General features: G+C 36.2%; 1 protein-coding gene and 1 long non-coding RNA gene across 4 annotated transcripts in view; both read right to left on the reverse strand.

The window, feature by feature from the left end:
- CDK19 (cyclin dependent kinase 19) overlaps positions 1-19,656 on the reverse strand; it is a 136,335-nt gene extending 116,679 nt beyond the window's left edge. The window contains exon 1 of one of the 3 annotated variants that reach the window (XM_032484699.1): positions 19,266-19,656. In XM_032484699.1, coding sequence (XP_032340590.1) covers positions 19,266-19,393 — 128 coding nt within the window. In that variant the 5' untranslated portion in view covers positions 19,394-19,656. The remainder of the gene's footprint in view (positions 1-19,265) is intronic. The other 2 variants (XM_032484697.1, XM_032484698.1) reach the window with 2 other exon arrangements.
- On the reverse strand, positions 1,551-9,483 carry LOC116665326. The gene is made up of 3 exons (XR_004321896.1): positions 8,810-9,483; positions 5,881-5,883; positions 1,551-1,562 (listed from the first exon to the last, which is right to left on the reverse strand). It is a non-coding gene; the product is annotated as an uncharacterized LOC116665326 (long non-coding RNA).
- Positions 19,657-20,066: the final 410 nt, after the last annotated feature.

Below are 20,066 nucleotides of genomic sequence, written 5' to 3' on the forward strand. Positions count from 1 at the left end.
TAAGGCAGCTATTTGACCAAGACATAAGATTCCATGAGGTTCTAAAAGCTTATGTTGTGTTTTTACCACTACCTATAAGTACATCTGGAAAGAGATTTTTTAAGTTTTTAATTAAATTATATAGTTCTTTTTTTTTTTTTTGAAAATGGGTAACCACAGACGGAAATTAGGGGTTTTTTTACATTTTTTTTTTTACATTTTTTTATCAAGTAAGTCATTTTATAACATTGTGTCAAATTTCAGTGTAGAGCACAACTTTTCAGTTATACATGAACATACTTATTCATTGTCACATTTTTTTTCACTGTGAGCCACCACAAGATCTTGTATATATTTCCCTGTGCTATACAGTATAATCTTGTTTATCTATTCTACATTTTGAAATCCCAGTCTGTCCCTTCCTACCCCCGACCCACTTGGCAACCACAAGTTTGTATTCTATGTCTATCAGTCTGTTTCTGTTTTGTATTTATGTTTTTTTTTTTTTAGATTCCACATATGAGTGATCTCATATGGGATTTTTCTTTCTCTTTCTGGCTTACTTCACCTAGAATGACATTAAAAATAAATAAATAAATAAATAAAATCATATCGTTCTCAAAACTCCTATTTCATGCAGATCAATATAGTAATATTACGAAACACCAGTTCACTTTGAAGTTTCCTAATCATGATCTTCATTTTCAAGTCAAATATTGTTAAGCACATTTTGATTATGTACCCTTTCCTTTTCGCTTTATATTTTTTCACTTTAGAAAGTTTCCTCTCTCAGAAGAACAAAGTGTTAACTAAATATCTGTTGATCAGTTGCTGTTTGTAATAACAAAAAGTTACTACCTAAGCATCAGTCAACAAAGTAATTAAACAAATAATGGTACATCTATCTAGTGGAATATAGTCATTAAAAATAATAGAACAGTGATTTTCAGGGGGGAAGAGGTCAGAAAGTATACTTTTAACTCATACCCTCAAGAATAACTGCATATCATTGACAATATTATTGACAGAAGGTTTACATATGGGAATGGTAAGATTTTCTTTAAAAGAAAACCACTGCTGGAAAAGAACGTTTAATGAATTGGAAACATATCAATTATATATAGTTAAATAAAAAATAAAAGTTATCAAAAATCATGTAGAATATGATCACATTCTTGAGAAAAAAAAATAGAAAAATATATACCACACCACTCACGTTATTCAACCACACTATTCACATGTTATTCATCTATGAATTATTTCAATTATTTTTGCTTATCTTTACTTTCCCCAGCTTTGAGATATAACATTAAATTTAAGGTGTACAATGTGATGATTTATGTGTATGTATTGCTAAGTGATTATCACAGTGAGGTCAGTTAGCATAGCCATCGTCTCATAGTTACTGTGTGTGTGTGTGTGTGTGTGTGTGTATATCTTTATTTTTAAATTTTTCTTAAACACTTTCTATTTATAAAATAGAAGAAATATTTTTTGAAAAATATTAGAAGAAATATTCTTTTCTATTTATAAAGAAGAAATTTTTAATTAAAAAAATAAGATTATCCTCTTTCATCTATTTTCTTTATTTTGAAGGCTTAAAGTAAAATAACTCATCATGGAACCCATTTTTCTTTCATAATACGATGAAGGTTTTTAAAACAATTAATTGTATTAGATGGGGAGAAAAAAATCCTATCTTCCTACTGAAACTAATAAAGTTAATCCTCGTTCTCAAAACCACAAGGTGACCATAGTTTTTACTCAATACTTACCCTTCTTAATTGCTAATTTAAACCTCAGGGAAATTTATCATGGAAACTCCCTCATATTTTTGGAGAAAAAATAAACCAGTATTTTGCTGGGGATTTTTATATATTATGATTTAATTATTCCTCACAGCAACCACAAGAGATAGTAATTTATTATCATACAAATTTTACAGGTGGAGAAACTGAGGTTCAGATATATTATTTTACCAAAATACCACACCTAGAGAGTATTAGCCCAGATGTGAAATAAGGGTTTCCAATTCCAAAGTTTCCTTACACGACAATTACAGTTTTCATTTATACAAATATTTGTGGATCAAAAGTAAAAATCCCTCTCTGAGAAAGGAAAATTCAAGTAGTTCTTTAAGAAGGAATAAGCTTTATTTAAATCATTTGCGCCCAAAAGTATTTTATTTATTCAAACACCTTTGTGACTGGAAAATGTCTTCCTGATAAAGGTACTGAATTTACAACCTCAATAAACTAAACCAAAAAACTCAGTTAGTTGGCACAGAGCAAAGGTCACATGTAAAATTCAATAATATGTCTAGCTTCTGTTCTCTTGTAAGTACTAAATTTCTCTGTAGTGTTTTCCTACCATTTGTACTAAAAGATAAGGACTCTCATAATGTCATATGGCTTTATTTAAAAGCCCATCTTTATCCATCTAAATGTTGAACCTTTACATTTATATGGACTTGAACGTCTACAAAATTTGTTTTGGTTAATAATGGAGTCTTTACATAGTGTGAGAGACAGCGATCCTTCATAACCTGTATTTATCATTAAGCACTTTGCTGATAGCTAAGCTTTGTTAAAAATAAGACAATAGGAGAGTCACTTATGCTAAGCCGCAGAGTAGTAAACCAAGACTTAATTACAGTTTGGCCTCCCCTAGAAATGGAATCTTAGACCAGTCAATCAGATAACACCTAATCATCACTAGTTAAGTAATCTGCCTGAGATACCCCTGCCATCTCCTAAAAGAAAGTGACCTTGCCACAACCAATCCAGTTTTTCGCCTCGTATAACTTCCTTGTTCCTGCTCCCTTCTGCTTATAAAAGTCTTTCATTTTGTACAGCTCCTCAGAGCTCTTTTCTATTAGACTGAATGCTGTCCAATTAATGAATCATTGAATAAAGCCAGTAAGATCTTTAAAATATACTTAGCTGAATTTTGTTTTTACAGTTTGGTGGCAGTGATGGGATCCAAAGGAGACTTCTGATGGCTTTGGGGATGAGAAACACAGACACTGATACCTGTGAGCCCTTTGAGTTCTGTCTTTCCAAGGGCCATGGGTAAGTTCCTCTCTATTCTGAGTTCTAATCTCTTTGCGTTGAGCCTCCAATCTAATTGACTTCCCAGTCCCAAGGCTTAGTCAGCTTGAGTCTGCCAGACAGTTCCACTAGGAACTAGTCCCTAGCCCTTGGTTAGTCTGCAGTCCCCATTTGTTGGTTGTTCAGTGCAAAGTTTTACTTTAAGAACTACTGGTAGTTCCACTTAGGAACATCTAAGGCCTTCTCTTGGCAAGTCTGCAATACCACATGTTTGGCTACTGCTGCTGTTCCCAGTTCCATTTCCTTAGTTACTGTTGGTTTCTGCTACCATGCACATGAGGTAAAGGAATAATAGATCTACTGTTAATGGGAATCAGGGAAGCCAAAGTGACAAGATTGATGGGTATGGGTCAGGTACTTAAAAACCATCAGAGCACTCACCACCTAACTCTAAGACACCTGTGCTAGGTAAATGGGTCACAGAATGGGTTAGATTGACACTAGGTCAACCATCAACCTCAAGAAAATTTCTTTGCAACATGATATGCTATAAAATGTCACACAATGCCCAACCCAGCAGCATAGCCCTCTTAGGTATTAAATCTGACTCCAATAGACCCAAAGCTTAGCTAAATAAGTGGGATCATCAAGTTTCAAAGGGTTGAGCACACTTCTCTGATACAGCTGCTTATTTTATATCTTAGAACTCTGGTCCCAGAGTTGTTAATAACAAAAATGGCAAAACTTTACTAAGACAAGCTAGAATTACAATGGCTACTAAGAGGTACATTCCAACTAAATAAGATCATTGCTTTAAAAAGTGCACTTTAAAAAAGGACTTTAAAAAAGCAAGGACTCCCAAAGCCAACAAACAGAATGACATACCTACTTTAATTGGTATGCTTAAGTCTCCAAATGGCTTCAAGATTCTAAAATAGCTTCATTGAAAGATTCACTGTAAAACACTAATGAAAAATTAAAGACCCAAGAGGTACCTAAAACAAAAGACTGACATGACTCCTACTACTCCCCTCTACCCTTCTTTATTTGAGCACTCATTCTACTAATCCTGTCTGAATCATCTTTCCACTCGAGACTACAAGACTGTAAACAAGTCTCCCAAATTAGTGGCCTTACAGACACCCTCACATTTACTTCAAAGGAGGGCCCCTACGTGGGTTGAGGAGATACTGAGGGATTTTCCAGTAAACTGATACCAGTTATTCCCTCAAACAGCCAAGGGAAAACTAAAATTAAAATTAATGGGAAAACTTGCCAAATTCTGGTAGATAATGAACGTCCACTCTCTACTGTAATCCTCACTCTGACCTGAAGATGGGATCCGGGAAAACTGTCAGAAGCTGGCAAAGGGTGAGAATCCTTGCCAGTCAGCCCTCCTGAATCTCTGTCTATAGTGGCCAGTTGAGAGGAAGGTAAAATTTCATGTTGTCCCTTCCCTTCCAAATCCTTAGAACCATTGGTTATTAATCCTTTCTCACCTAAGGGACAGCTACTGCCTTCTAGTATGTCTTTTTATGTCCTGAGAATTGTCTAAATTTTTCCTCCTTTCCTTTGGTTATCTTTGGGAATGGCTCAGGATCTTGAGAGGGTGGTGTATTTTGCACCTCTCTGAGGATGCCTCTTAGTCCAAGGGGTTATCCAGTATTGACAGGAATATTTATTGTTTGTCCCCAACTGAAACCTGGCAAGATCTTTAAAAGGATTTGTTTTAAGTAGCTCTGTGGCCAGAAGTTGGCCAAACTGTAAGCTGATAGTCAAAGTCTGACAGGAACTTTTTTTTAGGCCTTCTCCCCTAAGCTAAAATGAAAGAAAACTATGTACCCAGAGGCGGAAAAATATTCCAAAGACAGACAGGTCTAGATCTAGAACATAAGAATCTTTTGGTTTCTATCTTAGTTGAAGATCTTCTTCTTGACATACAGAAGCAAATTGAAAATAATGTAGTTGGATGGGTGGGTCAGCCCTTTGAAGTCATTTTGGTTGCAAATCAATTCTTTGAGGAATTAAAAATAACTATCTTTGTCTTACAAATTGAGTCTTTACAAGAACAGAAATGCAGTTCTAGAAGCAATTCAAAACCTATCTTTTTTACCAATCCAAAACCTCCCCTATAAATCACTGAAAAGCCAGTAAGATATTTAAATTTTACTCAGTTTAATTTTATTTAACAGCTTAAAATTAATTCAAAGGTTTCTTTCTCCTTCACCACCTCAAACTGAATTCTTTGTTCCACAATGTGGCACAGGTCATTACTAACTGGCTTTCCAAAATGTTCCTTTACCTTCCTCTACTCCAGAGAAGTCACTTAACTTACCACTCGGTTGGCACAGCCTCTTTGCCTTTCAGACTTTGTCTCTTCCTCTGTTTCCTGCCGAAAAAATGGACGCAATACATGGAAGTACCACAATCATCTGGGACCATGTGTACAAAAACCACAGAACAGAGAGAAGGTTGGGGAGTTTTGGTAATATCCTAGAAAGCTGCACCAGCCCAGCACTCCCCATCTCTGGACTTTTTGATACAAGAGGAAAATAAACCCCTGACTTCCTTAAGCCATTATAGACTGGCTTTTCAGTTCCATGAAGACAATATGGCACAGAAACACACCTTAGCATGTGTTCTTTCCAGGGGTTAAAGGACAACTAGATCGCTCTCCCCTCTCCAGTTGTTTGAAATTTTTTTAAATGCTTTTAACAATTTCTACATCCAAAACACAACATGGAATTTTATTCTTTTTGCCACTCACTAGAATGACAGAATGTATATCTTTGAAAAAAATCACACTTTAATGTAATAAAAATTAGAGTAGGAAATTAAGATGACTAAAAACTTCCTGGCAAAATGTTCACTAACAAATCATATTTCCGAACATATCTTCAACATAAAAGTAGGAAAAATATGGATGCCAAAATTACATAATTTTGTAGTTTTCCAAGGGAAAAAATGCTGCTTCTTAACAAGCAAAAAATCTTTACCAACTATAAATTGAGTAAATACTGAGAGAGGTAGAAAGAGATGTATCTCAACCATGAACTACAATCCTTAAGGATCTAAAGAAAGATATAAATTGTAAAGTGGGCCAGAATTTTTATCTTAGCTTCAGGCAATCAGAGAAATAGCTAATTCCTATCAGGCTAACACAGAAAACATTTCACCCATCAAATTGTGATAAAGAACATTCAAAGCTACTGAGGTTGAGATAAGCAGGGCACATACACATTGTTGGTGATGGTGAAAAAAATACATATGAAAAGGAATTAGGAAATATGTATTAATATATATTAAGAGCCTTAAAAACTTGTATCTTTTGACTTTACTGTCAGGAAAGAATATATAGACCAAGATTTACATATAAAAACATCTATTAGTGTATTTATATTATCAAAGTATTGGAAAGAACTTACATGTTCAATAATTAGGAAGAGTTAACTAAAGTATTATATAATCACATGATAGAAGAACATAGATATCCATTAAAAATCAAGTTTTTGAAGGAAATTTAGTAATATAGATAAACATTCATATCTTAAGTCAGAGGACCTCAGGCTAGTTCACAGTGCTTGTAGTATCTTTGTAATTTGTTCTTGGCATCTCTAGGTCAAAAGAGATACCTAATAATGCCAATATGGAAGTTTCTCAAAAAATCAAAAATACAACTACCATATGATCCAACAACCCCACTTCTAGGTATGTATCCAAAGGAAAATCACTATCTTAAAGAGATATTCCGCACTCTCATGTTCATTGCAGCATTATTTACAACAGCCAAGCCATGGAAACAAAAGTATCCACTGGCGGATAAATGGATAAAGAAAATGTAGTGTATATGTACAATGGATTACTACTTAAATCATAAAAAATAATGAAATCTTGCTATTTGCAACAACATGGATGGACCTTTGGGGCACTATGCTAAGTGAAATAAGTCAGACAGAGAAAGACAAATACTATATGACGTAACTCGTATGTACAATCTATAAAAACAGAACTAATAGAAAGAGAACAGATTGGTGATTGCTAGAGGTGGAAATAGGAGGAATGGGGGGCTGGGGGAAAGGGGTAAAAGCAGTCAAATGTACAAATTTCTAGTTATAAGATGAATAAGGTCTGGGGATGCAATGTGGTGATTATAGTTAATAATACTGTATTATATATCCAAAAGTTGCTAAGAGAGCGAATCTTGAAGGTTTTCATCACAAGATTAAAAAATGTGTAGCTATGAAGTGATGAACATTAACTAAACTTATTGTGGTAATCACTTCATAATACACACATACACAAAAATCACTGTTATACAGCTTAAACTAATACAATGTTATATGTCAATTATATCTCAGTAAAACTGGGGATGGGGGAAGAAGGGGAACAACACCACAATGAGATAACCACTTCATATCTACTAGAATGGCTAAAATTAGAAAAAAAAATTAAACAGAAAATAGCAGGTGTTGGTGAGGATGTGGAAAAAATGGAACCCTCATACAATGTAGATGGGAATGTAAAACAGAACAGCCCCTGTGGAAAACACCTGGCAGGTCCTCAAAAAGTTAAACACAGAATTACCTTATGACCCAGCAATTTTACTCCAAGAGAAGAGAAAACACACGTTCAAACAAAAACTTGTCCACAAATGTTCATAGCAGCATTATTCCATTAATGGAACCAAAATTTCCATTAATGAATGAATGGATAAACAAAATGTGGTACAACTATACAGTGGTATATTATTCAGCCATTAAAAGCAGTAAAGTATTGACACAAAACTACAATATAACTGAACCTGGAAAACACTATGCTAAGTGAAAAAAGCCAGCCACAAAAGATTACGTAGAATATGCCTCCATTTATATGAAATACCCACAACAGACAAATCCATAGCAGAAAGTAGATAGTGGTTGCCAGGATTCAGGGTAAGAGGAAATTGAGAAGTAACTGCTTAACGGGTATGAAGTTTCTTTTTGGGGTAATGAAATGTTCTGGAATTAAGTAGTGGTGGCAGTTGCACAACACTATGAATGTACTAAAACTCACTGAACTGTACACTTCAAAATGGTGAACTTTATGTTATGCCAATTTTTACCTCAAATAAAAAAAGAATACATTATTATGCATAAATAATCCATAGAAGACACCAGGAGAGGGGAAGGGGGAATTGGAAGAAGGCCCAAAAGTCAAAAGACACAAACTTCCAGTAACAAGATAATCCTCAGTTATTAAGGATGTAATGCACAACATGATGACTAGTTAACACTGCTGTATGAGACACAGAAAAGTTGTTAACAGGGTAGACCTAAGAGTTCTGATCATGAGAATTTTTTTTCTTTTCTTTTTATTGTATTTATATGAGATGACGGATGTCGACTAAACCTATTGTGTAATCGTTTCACAATATTTGTAAATCAAACCAACATGCTGTACACCCTAAACTTATACACTGATGTATGTAAATTATTTCTCAATAAAACTGAAAAAAGCAAAGAAAACACCAGGAGAAAATATGCCAAAATATTATCAATGCTTATTTCTGAGTAGTCTTATTACAAGTGATTTATGTTTCCTTCTTTATGTTTCTATAATTCCTAATTTTTTTAATAAATACATATTGGCTTTTTGTTAACACACTAATTTTTACAAGAAATAGAAGTTTTTTAAGATATTTATCCTTTTTCAATAATAAAAGTTATACTCTACTTTTTAAATGTTTTATCATTTTTTAAAATTGGTAATATATACATAGTAAAATAAACATATATAGATACTTTTCAAATGAGTATACAGTTCTTTTTAAAAGTCTTCCTCTCCACCCAAATTTCCTTCCCATAATCACTATTAGCAGTTTAATTGTGAATATATCCAGTCTCAGTTTCTGCAGTCAGAGATTACATCACATTTATCCCTGTATCCCCACTACCTATGGCAAAATACTTGACTCATGGAAAGGAACCAAATGATAAACAGTAAAGAATGGATAAATGAATGGATAGCCAGAAAAATGGAAGACAGATGAAAAGAAAAAATAGATGAATAAAAGAAATGCAGATGGAGGTTGGATGGATGAAAATGTGGATAGATTAACGGATGAATATGCAAGTAGATGGATGTTATTAAGAAACTATTACTACATGACTTAAAGTGAGAGTCTTTGCTAACTGACCTTTCTAAGGGCCCCTTTCAGCTACGGTGCCCTGATCCTTTATACCAGTAATCTATCTGTTCTGACTGACCTCAGGAACCTTATGCCCTTCTTGATGGCTGTTAGGGTAAAAAAAATTTTTTAAGAATTGTAATTGGACATAAATGAACCAACTTTTACAAATTTGAGGGAAATGTAAACCAGAGATTTGTTTCAATCCTTTCAACTATATTATAAACACAGAGACTTCAATTTTGCAACTATCACTGTGTCAGACACAAAGTAGAATTCAGTAAATTATTATATTAATTCCCTATACATTGATAAGTAAAATATAATTTCTCCATAAGTCACAAGAGAAAATGTTTCCATTGTCTTGTTCTAGCACTTAGATTCTAAGAAAAATATTAAGAAGGAAAAGTTAAAAATAGCATGTTAAATACAAAAAAGTTACTGAAGAATTGTTTTAAATGGTGAACACTAGAAACAACCTAAATATAAACAGGGTATTTATTTATTTTATTAAACCAAACCCCTGCTGAATTCAGGCATTTGGACTGTTGAGTTCAGGTCATGCTGAATAAAAGAATAGCAACCCCAATCAAATACCAAATTGGTAACCTAGAAGATTAAATAAAGGAAACCTCCCAGAATATAGATGGGAAAGAGTCAAAAATGTTGAGAATGAATTTAAGAGACAGGGAAGATAGAGCATAAAAGGTCAACATTTCTTAATAACCATATCTGAAAAAGAAAACAAAAGAGGCAACAAAAGAAGAAATAAGTAACAGGAAATAAAAACTGCCGTAAACCAAAGACAAAAGAAAGGGCCCACTTTTCATGAGAAACTGGCAGAATTGGAAAAGGGGAGAGTGAAGGAGCGAAGGTAGGAGGAATGCAACTAAAGCTACTAAATACCACTTTTTAACTTTTAAAGTTCATGTTCATAGATCATCTATTCAAAAAATAAATAATCTGCAAAAGACACAGGAAACAAAGCTAGACAAAAAAAAAAACCCTGTATTTTCTAGAGAGACTTTGGTGAAACTTTAGAATGCATGGATAAAATAAAAACTCTTTAGAAATTCCAGAGGGGAAAAAAACAAGTTTCCATCAAGAAATACCAAAAGCCAAGAAGCAATAGTTTTGGGTTTCGAGAAAAAAATTATTCTTAATATAGAATTCTAATTTCAGCCCAACTATCAATCAGGTATGAGGACAAAAATCCTTATCAGACATGCAAGAACTCAGAAGATCTACACATTCTATATGAAAAAGCTACATAAAAAGATGTCCTCAACTAACCAACAACAACGAAAAAGAATCCAAGAAAAACCGACCGTGGGATATAAAGAAAAACTGAGTATCACCCAGAAGACTTGAAGAAAGGGCAAAACAAATTAAGAAGATCATTAGGCATTAATTCTTGGAACATTGTTTCAAGCAGCACTTATTTGATATACAAGATTACATTTCCTTCTCCTGAGGCCTCAATATACTGATTCATTCAGCAATAAATAAATGTGATAATCATAATATTTTAAAGCTGTTGAATGGTTTCCAGTGTTCACTTTCTAAAATCAACCCTTGGGGGGAGGGAGGATGGGAATAGCACAGCAGTAGAGCATATGCTTAGTATGCACAAGACCCTGGGTTCAATCCCCAGTACCTCCATCAAAACTAACTAACTAAATAAATAAATAAACCTAATAACCACCCCTTCCAAAAAAAAAAAAAAAAAAGCTGGGGAAAAAATCAACATACAGACAAAAATTAATGGATATATCATCCATTAATACAACAACAAACAAAATACATACAACAAACAAAAATAAATAAATAAATAAATAAAATATTTAATATAAATAAAATTAACACTATACTTTAAAAATTGGGAGATGGAGAAAGAGTAGGAAAAATGTGTTACTTTCCTTACATTCATATCAGGAAGACCACAGGTGATATATCCAAGTTGAGAAGCCAAGAAAAAGAAGTTTCAGTTAATAACTTAAAGTCATTAATGACAAAGAACATGAAAACGAATACATGTATGTATATGTACTACTGAACTATTATGCTGCACACCAGAAATTGACACAACATTGTAAACTGACTATACTTCAGTTGAAAAATGAAATAAAAATAGTCACACAAGTATTAACCACAAAAGTTTAAACTAACAAAGGTAATAAATCTGAAGGTTGAGATGGGAAAAGGAAAAACAGGGTAGTGAGATATCACAAAATTGCTCAGCTTTTCTAACAGAAAATCAACAGAAACTGCCCACAAAGTTGATAAATCAAGACACAGAATTATACACGTTAAAGTTACAATGGTAAGCACGAGCAACACTTAGAAACAGTCAACACTGGTAACCTCTGAGAAGTGAAGGAGGCTTGAGAGTGAGTAAGAAGGTAGACTTTTAGTTTTCATTTTACGTATAATTGTACTGTTAGTTTTTTTAATCATGTGCAACTATGATTTGATAAACTTTAATAGCATAAAAATAAAAATATTTCTCCTTTGGTACAAATATGCTATGAACATGAAAAGACTGCTGAGAAATTAGTTAATAGAACTCTGGCTTTCAAATTATATAAGTTTTCAGAAAGAAAAGAGGGTCAATGTTTTTTTAATTTGTACCAAAATCCAAAACACTAAGATTCACTCAGTGTTTAAGTCACTCAAAAGGCAAATATAAATGTAAAATGGAAAGGGGAAGAGAAAGCTAACTACAGTTTGTGCCTCAACCTGTTTGGTTCTTTCACCAGCGAGCTTATTCAACAATCATAACAAAAATAACTTTCCTACAGGAAGAAGCAACTAACTCACAAATGAGACAAAAAGTTTTCCCTCTTTTTTCCAGCAACCATGGACTTACCTTTCTGTCCAAATGTAAATATCTATAAATATCTGCAGAACAGTCTGCCATGGCAGGGCTTTGATGTATGGTGACAGAACAACACAACAAAGTTAGCTGGCCTACTTGGTAATTAAATCCATATTCTGATCACATTCAGCTTAGTAACAGATCAACCACAAAGTCTCACTGAAATAATACATTTAAATAGAAAATACACAACAGGTTTAAAACCTCTTTAAGGAGGCTGTGTATTTCCTTTAGAAAGGCTCATTCTATTAGCAATTAAAGGTATTTTGTAAATTATTTGAGGAGTTTACAGGGTTTTATTTCCTTTTGATCCATCATTCACTTCTATACGTATAAGAACTCAAACCCTCAATAAAAAACTACTGCTGCACACTTGTATCCTGAATTACATCCTGTCTTCTCTCTCGAGACTCTCTTTTATCCTGCACAATGCATGCTCAAAATGGCTATTACAGGAAGTGTGGCATTATCAGCTATTTACAAATGGACAAAAATCTTTAAATAGCTCTGTCAGCTACCTCTTTATGGTTCTAGACCTAAAAAACTACCTGTTTTTAAGGAAATATTCATGTTAGTAATTCAAAATATTAGAATGCTCTTTGAAAAAAAAGTCTTGTCCCTTTGTTTTGGAATCCAAAAGCAGCACTAAATTATATAGTCACATCATCACAAGAAAATGAATAAGTTGATCTTTAAAAACATATTAGTCAAATATTCTAATCATTTACCAACGAGAAAATTCCAAATTGTAATATACTGCCTTAAAGTCCTCTACATTGGTCTAACCCTCACTACACTACTTGAGCATTTTGCAAAATAAATACACAATTTAATATCATATATTAATTTTTTATCCAGTACATCCAGTTCAAAAATATAGCATGCAAAAGTAAAAACTCTTAATTCATCAGTATTGACATCCACTGTATTAAAAAACACTTTCCACTGATCTATTTTTTTTCCTATCTGAAACTCAGACAAGCCTTTCCCATGCTGCTAAAACAGTAATTTGCATTTCCTATGCAAACTAATAATTTAGAACTTATTTTTATGCATTAATAATTATTATTTTTAAAGCCTTAATATTTCCCTTCCTGATTCTCAGCCTGTCTCTAGTCCTTAGAGATTTATATCTGGTACATCACCATATTTGTCAAATAATTTCAAGCCATTACTTTCAAAGGTAAGGAGCTTCTAGAAACCTAACTTACAGTGATACTAATATGCACAAAAATACCATACCTACTAAGATATTCACCACACTGTACTAGCAAAAGACTGGAGACAGCCTAAATGTCCATCAAGAGGGGTAGTTAAATAAATTATGTAAGTCAATGGTGGGTGGAAGGATACAGCTCAAGTAATAGAGCACATGCTTAGCATTCACAAGGTCCTGTGTTCAACAGCCAGTAAAAACTTCCTCTAAAAATAAATAAACCTAACTACCCACCCCAAACAAAAATAAAAAGTAAAAAAATTAAAAATAATAAATTATTGAAGTCAATACAATGAAATATAATGGAACTATTATAAGGAACTAGGTATCTCTCTGTACATATGTAATGATCTTCAAGTTATACAGCTAAAAAGTATAAATAAGAAAGTATACAGAACACTACCATTTATCATTAAACACACGTACCCCCCAAAAAATCTCTAAAATGAAAAACCAAGAATGAGCACCTCTAGAAAGGGAAAAGGGAAGATTTACATACATTGTATATCTTTTTATGCACATGCACTTACTACTTGTTAAACACATATACTTACTAAACACATTACAAATAAAATACTTTTTTAAATAATCAAATGTCCTCAATTTCATTCACAATTTGACATCTTTTCAAGTATTGGTTTGCTTTATCAAACTATTTCAGCCTCAAATTTTCTCCTATAACTTGAAATAAAAAACACAGGCTTTCCTATTTTGTCTACACCATCACATACACATTTTTATTAAAAGGTCACTTCACGGATTTAAGAATTGTGTTCTTAAGCCATTTGTTCCAAAAACTCTAAACCTGTGAAGTCCAGTATCATAGCTACTAGCCAGCTTCTTGGTCACATTAATTGTTTATTGAGCCACATGTGAGTAATGGCTGCCATACTGGACAGCATACATGCATTTTAATCACTGCAGAAAGTCCTATTGGACATCACTGTTCTAGACCAAGGGCTGGCAAACTATAGACTATGGGCCAAATCCAGGACCAAATCTAGCACAACACTGTTTTCTCCTATTGGAACACAGTCGTTCTAACTTATATTCATTTGTACATTGTGGATACTTTGGCACTGCAACAGAAGATTCAAGTAATTGTGACATAGACGGTATGGCCCACAAAACCTAAAATATTTAGTATCTGCCTCTTTAAAGAAAAAGTTTGTCAACCACTGCTCTAGACAATTAAATTTCACTGAAAAGAACATTTCCCCCGGGCCTCAAAAATAGTTTTGAAAGTTTATAGTGCATAAATGAAGAACCAATTAAACATAAGCCAATGTCCACTTGATTTACTAAGTACTAAAAGTACTTAATTTTTTAACATGAACACACATCAAAAAATTTCCTAAAATATGTTTGAACACTGACATTTTCTAAGCATCTCTAAAAAACAGCTGATAAAAGCACAAGACAGATTACTACAGTCAAACAATTTTAATAGAGCTGATTTAAGAGAAAAAATGCTCAATAATTCAAAAAATTACCTATGTTCTTTACCAACCTATTAAAAGAAATATACCAACTATCTTGAAAAGCAGCATATAATTTCTTAGAGCTTACATGCCCAACCCTCTACAAGGTGCTGGAAATAGGATATGACCCATTTGTAGCTAACAGTTTATGGGGCAGGTTAATATTACATAGTGATATTATACACATAAAAACAAAGAGGGGCAGAAGCACAGATAATGACTACACTATGTGAGTAGGGGAAGGCTTCTGGAAGAAAAGCTATTTGAAATGGGTACTAAAGTGTGGGTAGGAGTTTGCCAGGTTTGTGGGAGGGGATGGGGAAAGGAATGGCAGAGCAATGTCATTCTAGTTTGAATGTAGAAAAAAGAAAACAAGACACGAAGAGGACTTAGAAAATCCTAGAAAACATCAGCAGTTCAATACTACAGAAGCACATGGCTTGAATATACTGAAGAAAAGGAGGAAGGTGGTGGCAGGTGTAAAGGCTGTGAAGACTAAAGACTTTCAGATTCAAATGCAAATGGCTTCACAGGCCAAACTAAGGAATTAAGATCAGCTGCAACTGTATGAGCCACAGAGAATCAGAGTTTTCCAAGAAGAGATACGGTATGATTGATTTGATTTGATTTTGTAGGAAAATGACACTAGCAACTTGGATATCGGACTATAGCGAGAAAAAGACAAATAATGGCAGAGACTAATTCAGCCACTACGCAAATCAGAGATGATGGCTAAAAGTAATGACAGTGAAGATGACGAGAAACCAGATGAAGAGAAACAACTACATAAAGACATAAGGTAGAATCTATAGGCCTGTACTCCTACTGTTTTAAAATGCCCCTTGTATGTGATACTTTCCCTTTTCCTGTTTCCAAGTACAGATGTAGTATCTTTTGCATGGAAAATTTTATACAGTAAAATTGCCAAAACTGGAGGCAATATGGTCTTTTTTTTTTCCCTCAAGGTACTAGGGGGGAAAACACATTTAAAAATGCAAAAACAAGAGTCAAAACATGTAGATTACAGGTTTGTCTTTGGTGAGACTATGCGCATGACAACCTCTTAAAAACTCTGGTTTTCTCATCTGTAAAAAGATGAAATTAGACTAGATGATCTAAAACTCTTGAAAGTTCTAAAATTCTATAATCATAGTGATATAGCTTTAATGTTCAGGAGGTCACCAAAGAAATGCAAATACAATCAACTACTTTAACTAAAAACCAAATGTGAAAACTCCATCAAAAACAGGGAGATGCTCTTGTACCTACTACTACTTACCTATATGTATCTACATATACCTACTACATTTATTGTGAAGAATTTGATGACATACATTAAGAGATGCAGTCACCAATTAATACTCATCTGAAACACTAAGCCAAAACTGAAACTTTGTAAGATGTCTGTCAGACATTTCACTTTCAGTCACTATCTTTCAAAAACAACTCCAAAAAGGAACATTTTTATTGGAGTGGTTCAAAAGACTAAATGAACGTCTGCAAGGCTGAACAGTAGTATTGTTAGGTACAACACTTTTCAAACATAACACTATCCTATGGAATCATGTTTGTCTGAACCTCTTATTCACAAAAGAACTTAATATTCCTTTATCAATCGAAAATAGAAGTGTTTCAAACTTGATAAATATGGTCTTGAGATTTGTAAACATACCGTTGTGTGTGACTTTCTACTAATATTGACAGAAAAACTGTATTACAAATTCTTGCTCGTACTAAAAAGTCTAGAAATATTCTAAACTGATTTCTCTTCAAGGATAACTTTTCAGCCTGATTTTTTTTTTAAGGATAGTTGGGTCAAAAGACTCTCAAAACAAAAAGATGGAACAAATAATATTTTTATTAAAGGTGACCAAGATGTCAATCTTACGTTTCATTCTGTTAAACATTTATGTAGCATAATTAATATAGCCTAAGTTAAAGTTATATTTCAAGCGATATAACATTCTAAGGTTTTGTAAACTGTAGTATTAAACTATAAGCAGAGGCTTTTCTAATGATGTTTTATGTTACATTACTTCTTCCACTGTTTCTTCTGGAGACCCGAACAATTTTCTGGTTATACACTACATTATATACACCAGAATAATATTGCCTTAAGGTATTCATGTGACTTCTTTCTTGCTTCCAAAAATAGCACTATACATTTTTCTGAATTAATCAAAATAAAGTCTGGAAAGAGTTAAAATGTAATTTACTATGGCCTGAGTGTAAAATCCTTTACTATTCAAATTTGTGTCACAGTTTAAAACCATCACTAAAAACTTTGTTATTTCAAATAGCTGATATCAATGAACATAAAACTAATCCTGCTACCAACCTGCAAGAGATGTATTTACTGTAAAGCCTCAGATCTCAACTAGACTCTAGGTCCAAGAAAAAAACCTCTATATTGATTTTTCCTACAAGTAGTTTAGTGATTTAAACTAATGCTTTCAGATTCTGCAAGTTTTTTTAAAGCATAACATTTTGAAGATACACAAACGGATCTTACTCTACTAAAGAAGTTTTACTAATTCTAATCAAACAAATTTCACTCAAGAAGGAAGTGTATTCAAATCAGGAATTTTATTAGAGAGGGAAATATTCAAAAAGAACAAACAGAAGTAGGAATTAAATTATGTTTTTCTGTTGCAGCCCATGCTATTCAAATACAATTCAGAAGCAGAATTTTTAACTTTTCTCCAAAGTTGTCTGCTAAAACACAACTATTTTAACAACGATAAAATTAAAATACATTTTTCAAACTCCAGACCAAATACATTACAAGTTAGCATGAGGAGTATGAAAACCACCTCTGATGTGTTTTGTAACACCAACGTTCAAATAGGAACGCTAGATGTGCTTTCCCCAAATATATCTGATAAGATTCCCACAGGAACACCAGTATAACAAGTAGGGTGGATATTCCAAAACAAAATACAAGTTAATTATAGTACTTCACATTTCAAGATACTCATTCAAGGACACCTGGCAATTAACTGAGAGAATTATGAGAAAAGTTTACAAACAACTGAATACTAGGGGGCCCATTCAGTTATAACAAGAGAAAAAATTATTTGAATAACAATCTTTTACACTTTCATAGAACCTTGTAATTTTCACTATACTTTATGATAGAACTGTTTATAAAGTTACGCTTTCTCCTGCCGGTATAAAATCAGCGCGCGCGCGCACACACACACACATCCCCCACCTACTTTGGTCCCAGAGTTCATCAATCAACCATATCAATTACAACAGAGTGCGGAGAACGATAAGCAGCACTTCAGATTTTACTAAAGTCACTGCGGCAGATATTCAGAAATGTTCGCTACGATGCTAAAAACTCTCTTCCACAGTTTGATCGTCTCTTAAGTCTAAGCAGGACAGGCAGACGTTCCCGCGATCACTAACTCTGGGGGAGGGGAAGTCCTGCCAGGATCTGTCCTGAGGTGAGACTGGCTTAAACCCAGGCGGGGAGCTGGCTCCACCTGTCCTGGAGTACAAGCCCTTGTGCCCTCCAGGACGAAGAAGACGCGTTCTCAATACAACGTCCAGCTCGCCTTCTTCTAAGAGAACAATCAGTAAGGGCTTCCTAAGGGATTCCTACGGATCTCCCTCAACTCCCAGGAAAACAAAGGTTCAGGCCCAGCTCTATTCACTTCCATTCCATTCTGGATAATGTATGCCTGATAAACCCAGCACGCAGTCATTTGGCAAAGGATGGAGTGTAAGACATAAGAATATCCAAGGTAGGGGGAAATGAGTTACCCGAACGAACTCTGAAGTTCTGCAGGTAAAATGCAGTATCTCAGAAGGTCCTACATTCGAGAGAAGGTGCGGAATTGGGAACTGAGATGTGAGAAAGCGAAACAGGAGGCGGGTGAGGAGGGGTTGAGAAGTGATCGGGTATACGACAGGGACAGGAGGGACTGCGCGGAAGGGCCTTGGGCTGGCCTGCCCCAAGGGCGAAGGTGCCTAGCGGCTCAGACCCATGAGGCTGGCGAGGACCCAGGCGCTCCGACGCCCGACGGACTCCTCGGCGAGGTTTCAAACCGCCGCCCTGGGAGGCACTCAGCCGATTGGAAGTTCCACCACGACCGTCACTAGCCCAGGGCCGGAGAGGCAACTCCTCGGTGGAGCTCTCCCAGCCTTCCGCGTCTCTCCAGGAGACCAGACCCCACAAACTCCACCTCCAACCGAGGTCTCAACTCTAGTCCCGCCGCCAGCTCCATGCACGCGGAGGGTGCCCTCCTGGACGGGACCCAAGCCCCGCGACCCGGCTGCGCCGCGGGAGTTCTAGGGGCGCGACGGGGCCGCGCGGGGGGACGAGCAAAACCTGCGTCCCTCAGCGTCTGCCCTGGGACGCGGCCCCGCGACCACCTCCCCCTCGTCCCCCAGGCACGGCCCGACCCGGCTCCCACCCACCCATCCCGCGCGGTCGCGGGCAGGGCGAGGACCCGAGCGAGCCTACTCCCCCCGCCCCTGCTCTTACCCATCTTTCCGCCTCGCCTTGTAGACGTGCCCGTAGGTGCCGCGTCCCACTTTGCACCCTTCGTACTCAAACAAATCCTCCACCCGCTCCCGCTCCGCCGCCAGCTTCGCCTTGAAATCATAATCCATTGTCTGCTTTCCCCATAGAGGCACCGGGACGCGGGGGCCGCCGCCGCTCAGTCCCTCCTCCTCCTCCCCCCGCGACCGCCGCTCCACTTCTCCAACAGCCGCCTCTCGGGCGCGCGCGCGCCACCCGCCGCCCCGCGATCAGCCTTCAGCAAGGGACTCCTCGGCGGCCGCAGCAGCCACCTCCTCCACCTCCTCCTCCTCCTCCTCCTCCTCCTCCGCGGCGGCAGCGGCGGCTCCCGCAGGCACCCCCAGTCCCGCCTCCCCCCTTCATTTCCTTGTTTTGGAACCTGGTGGGCCGCGCCGCGGCTTCCTCGAGCTCATTAACGAACCAGCCCGCCCACCTCGAGGTTGCGGAGGCTCCTGGGAAATGTAGTTCCCTAGGCCTCAGGAGCGGTGAAGTTTTGCTGGTGAAAGAAATACAACTCCCAGGTTGGCTGGGGCCGCTACAGCCCCGCCTCCACGAGGCATACAAGCCTGCGCACTGGGGCCGCCCCTCCCCCTCAGGTAGCGCTGGACTGCCAGTTCCTGTGAAGGTGGAAAGCGCGAAGTTGCACTACGCTTTCTGCGAGTCTGTGGGACCCGGTGGAAAGAAAGTCCTTATTCTGATGTGAGGAAGGTATTCCGTTATAACTGCCCCCGGGCGAGGAGGAGACTAGAAAGTATTTAACAAGCG

This window comes from Camelus ferus, chromosome 8 (assembly GCF_009834535.1).
Source record: "Camelus ferus isolate YT-003-E chromosome 8, BCGSAC_Cfer_1.0, whole genome shotgun sequence".
In the NCBI taxonomy this organism is placed as follows: Eukaryota; Metazoa; Chordata; class Mammalia; order Artiodactyla; family Camelidae; genus Camelus; species Camelus ferus.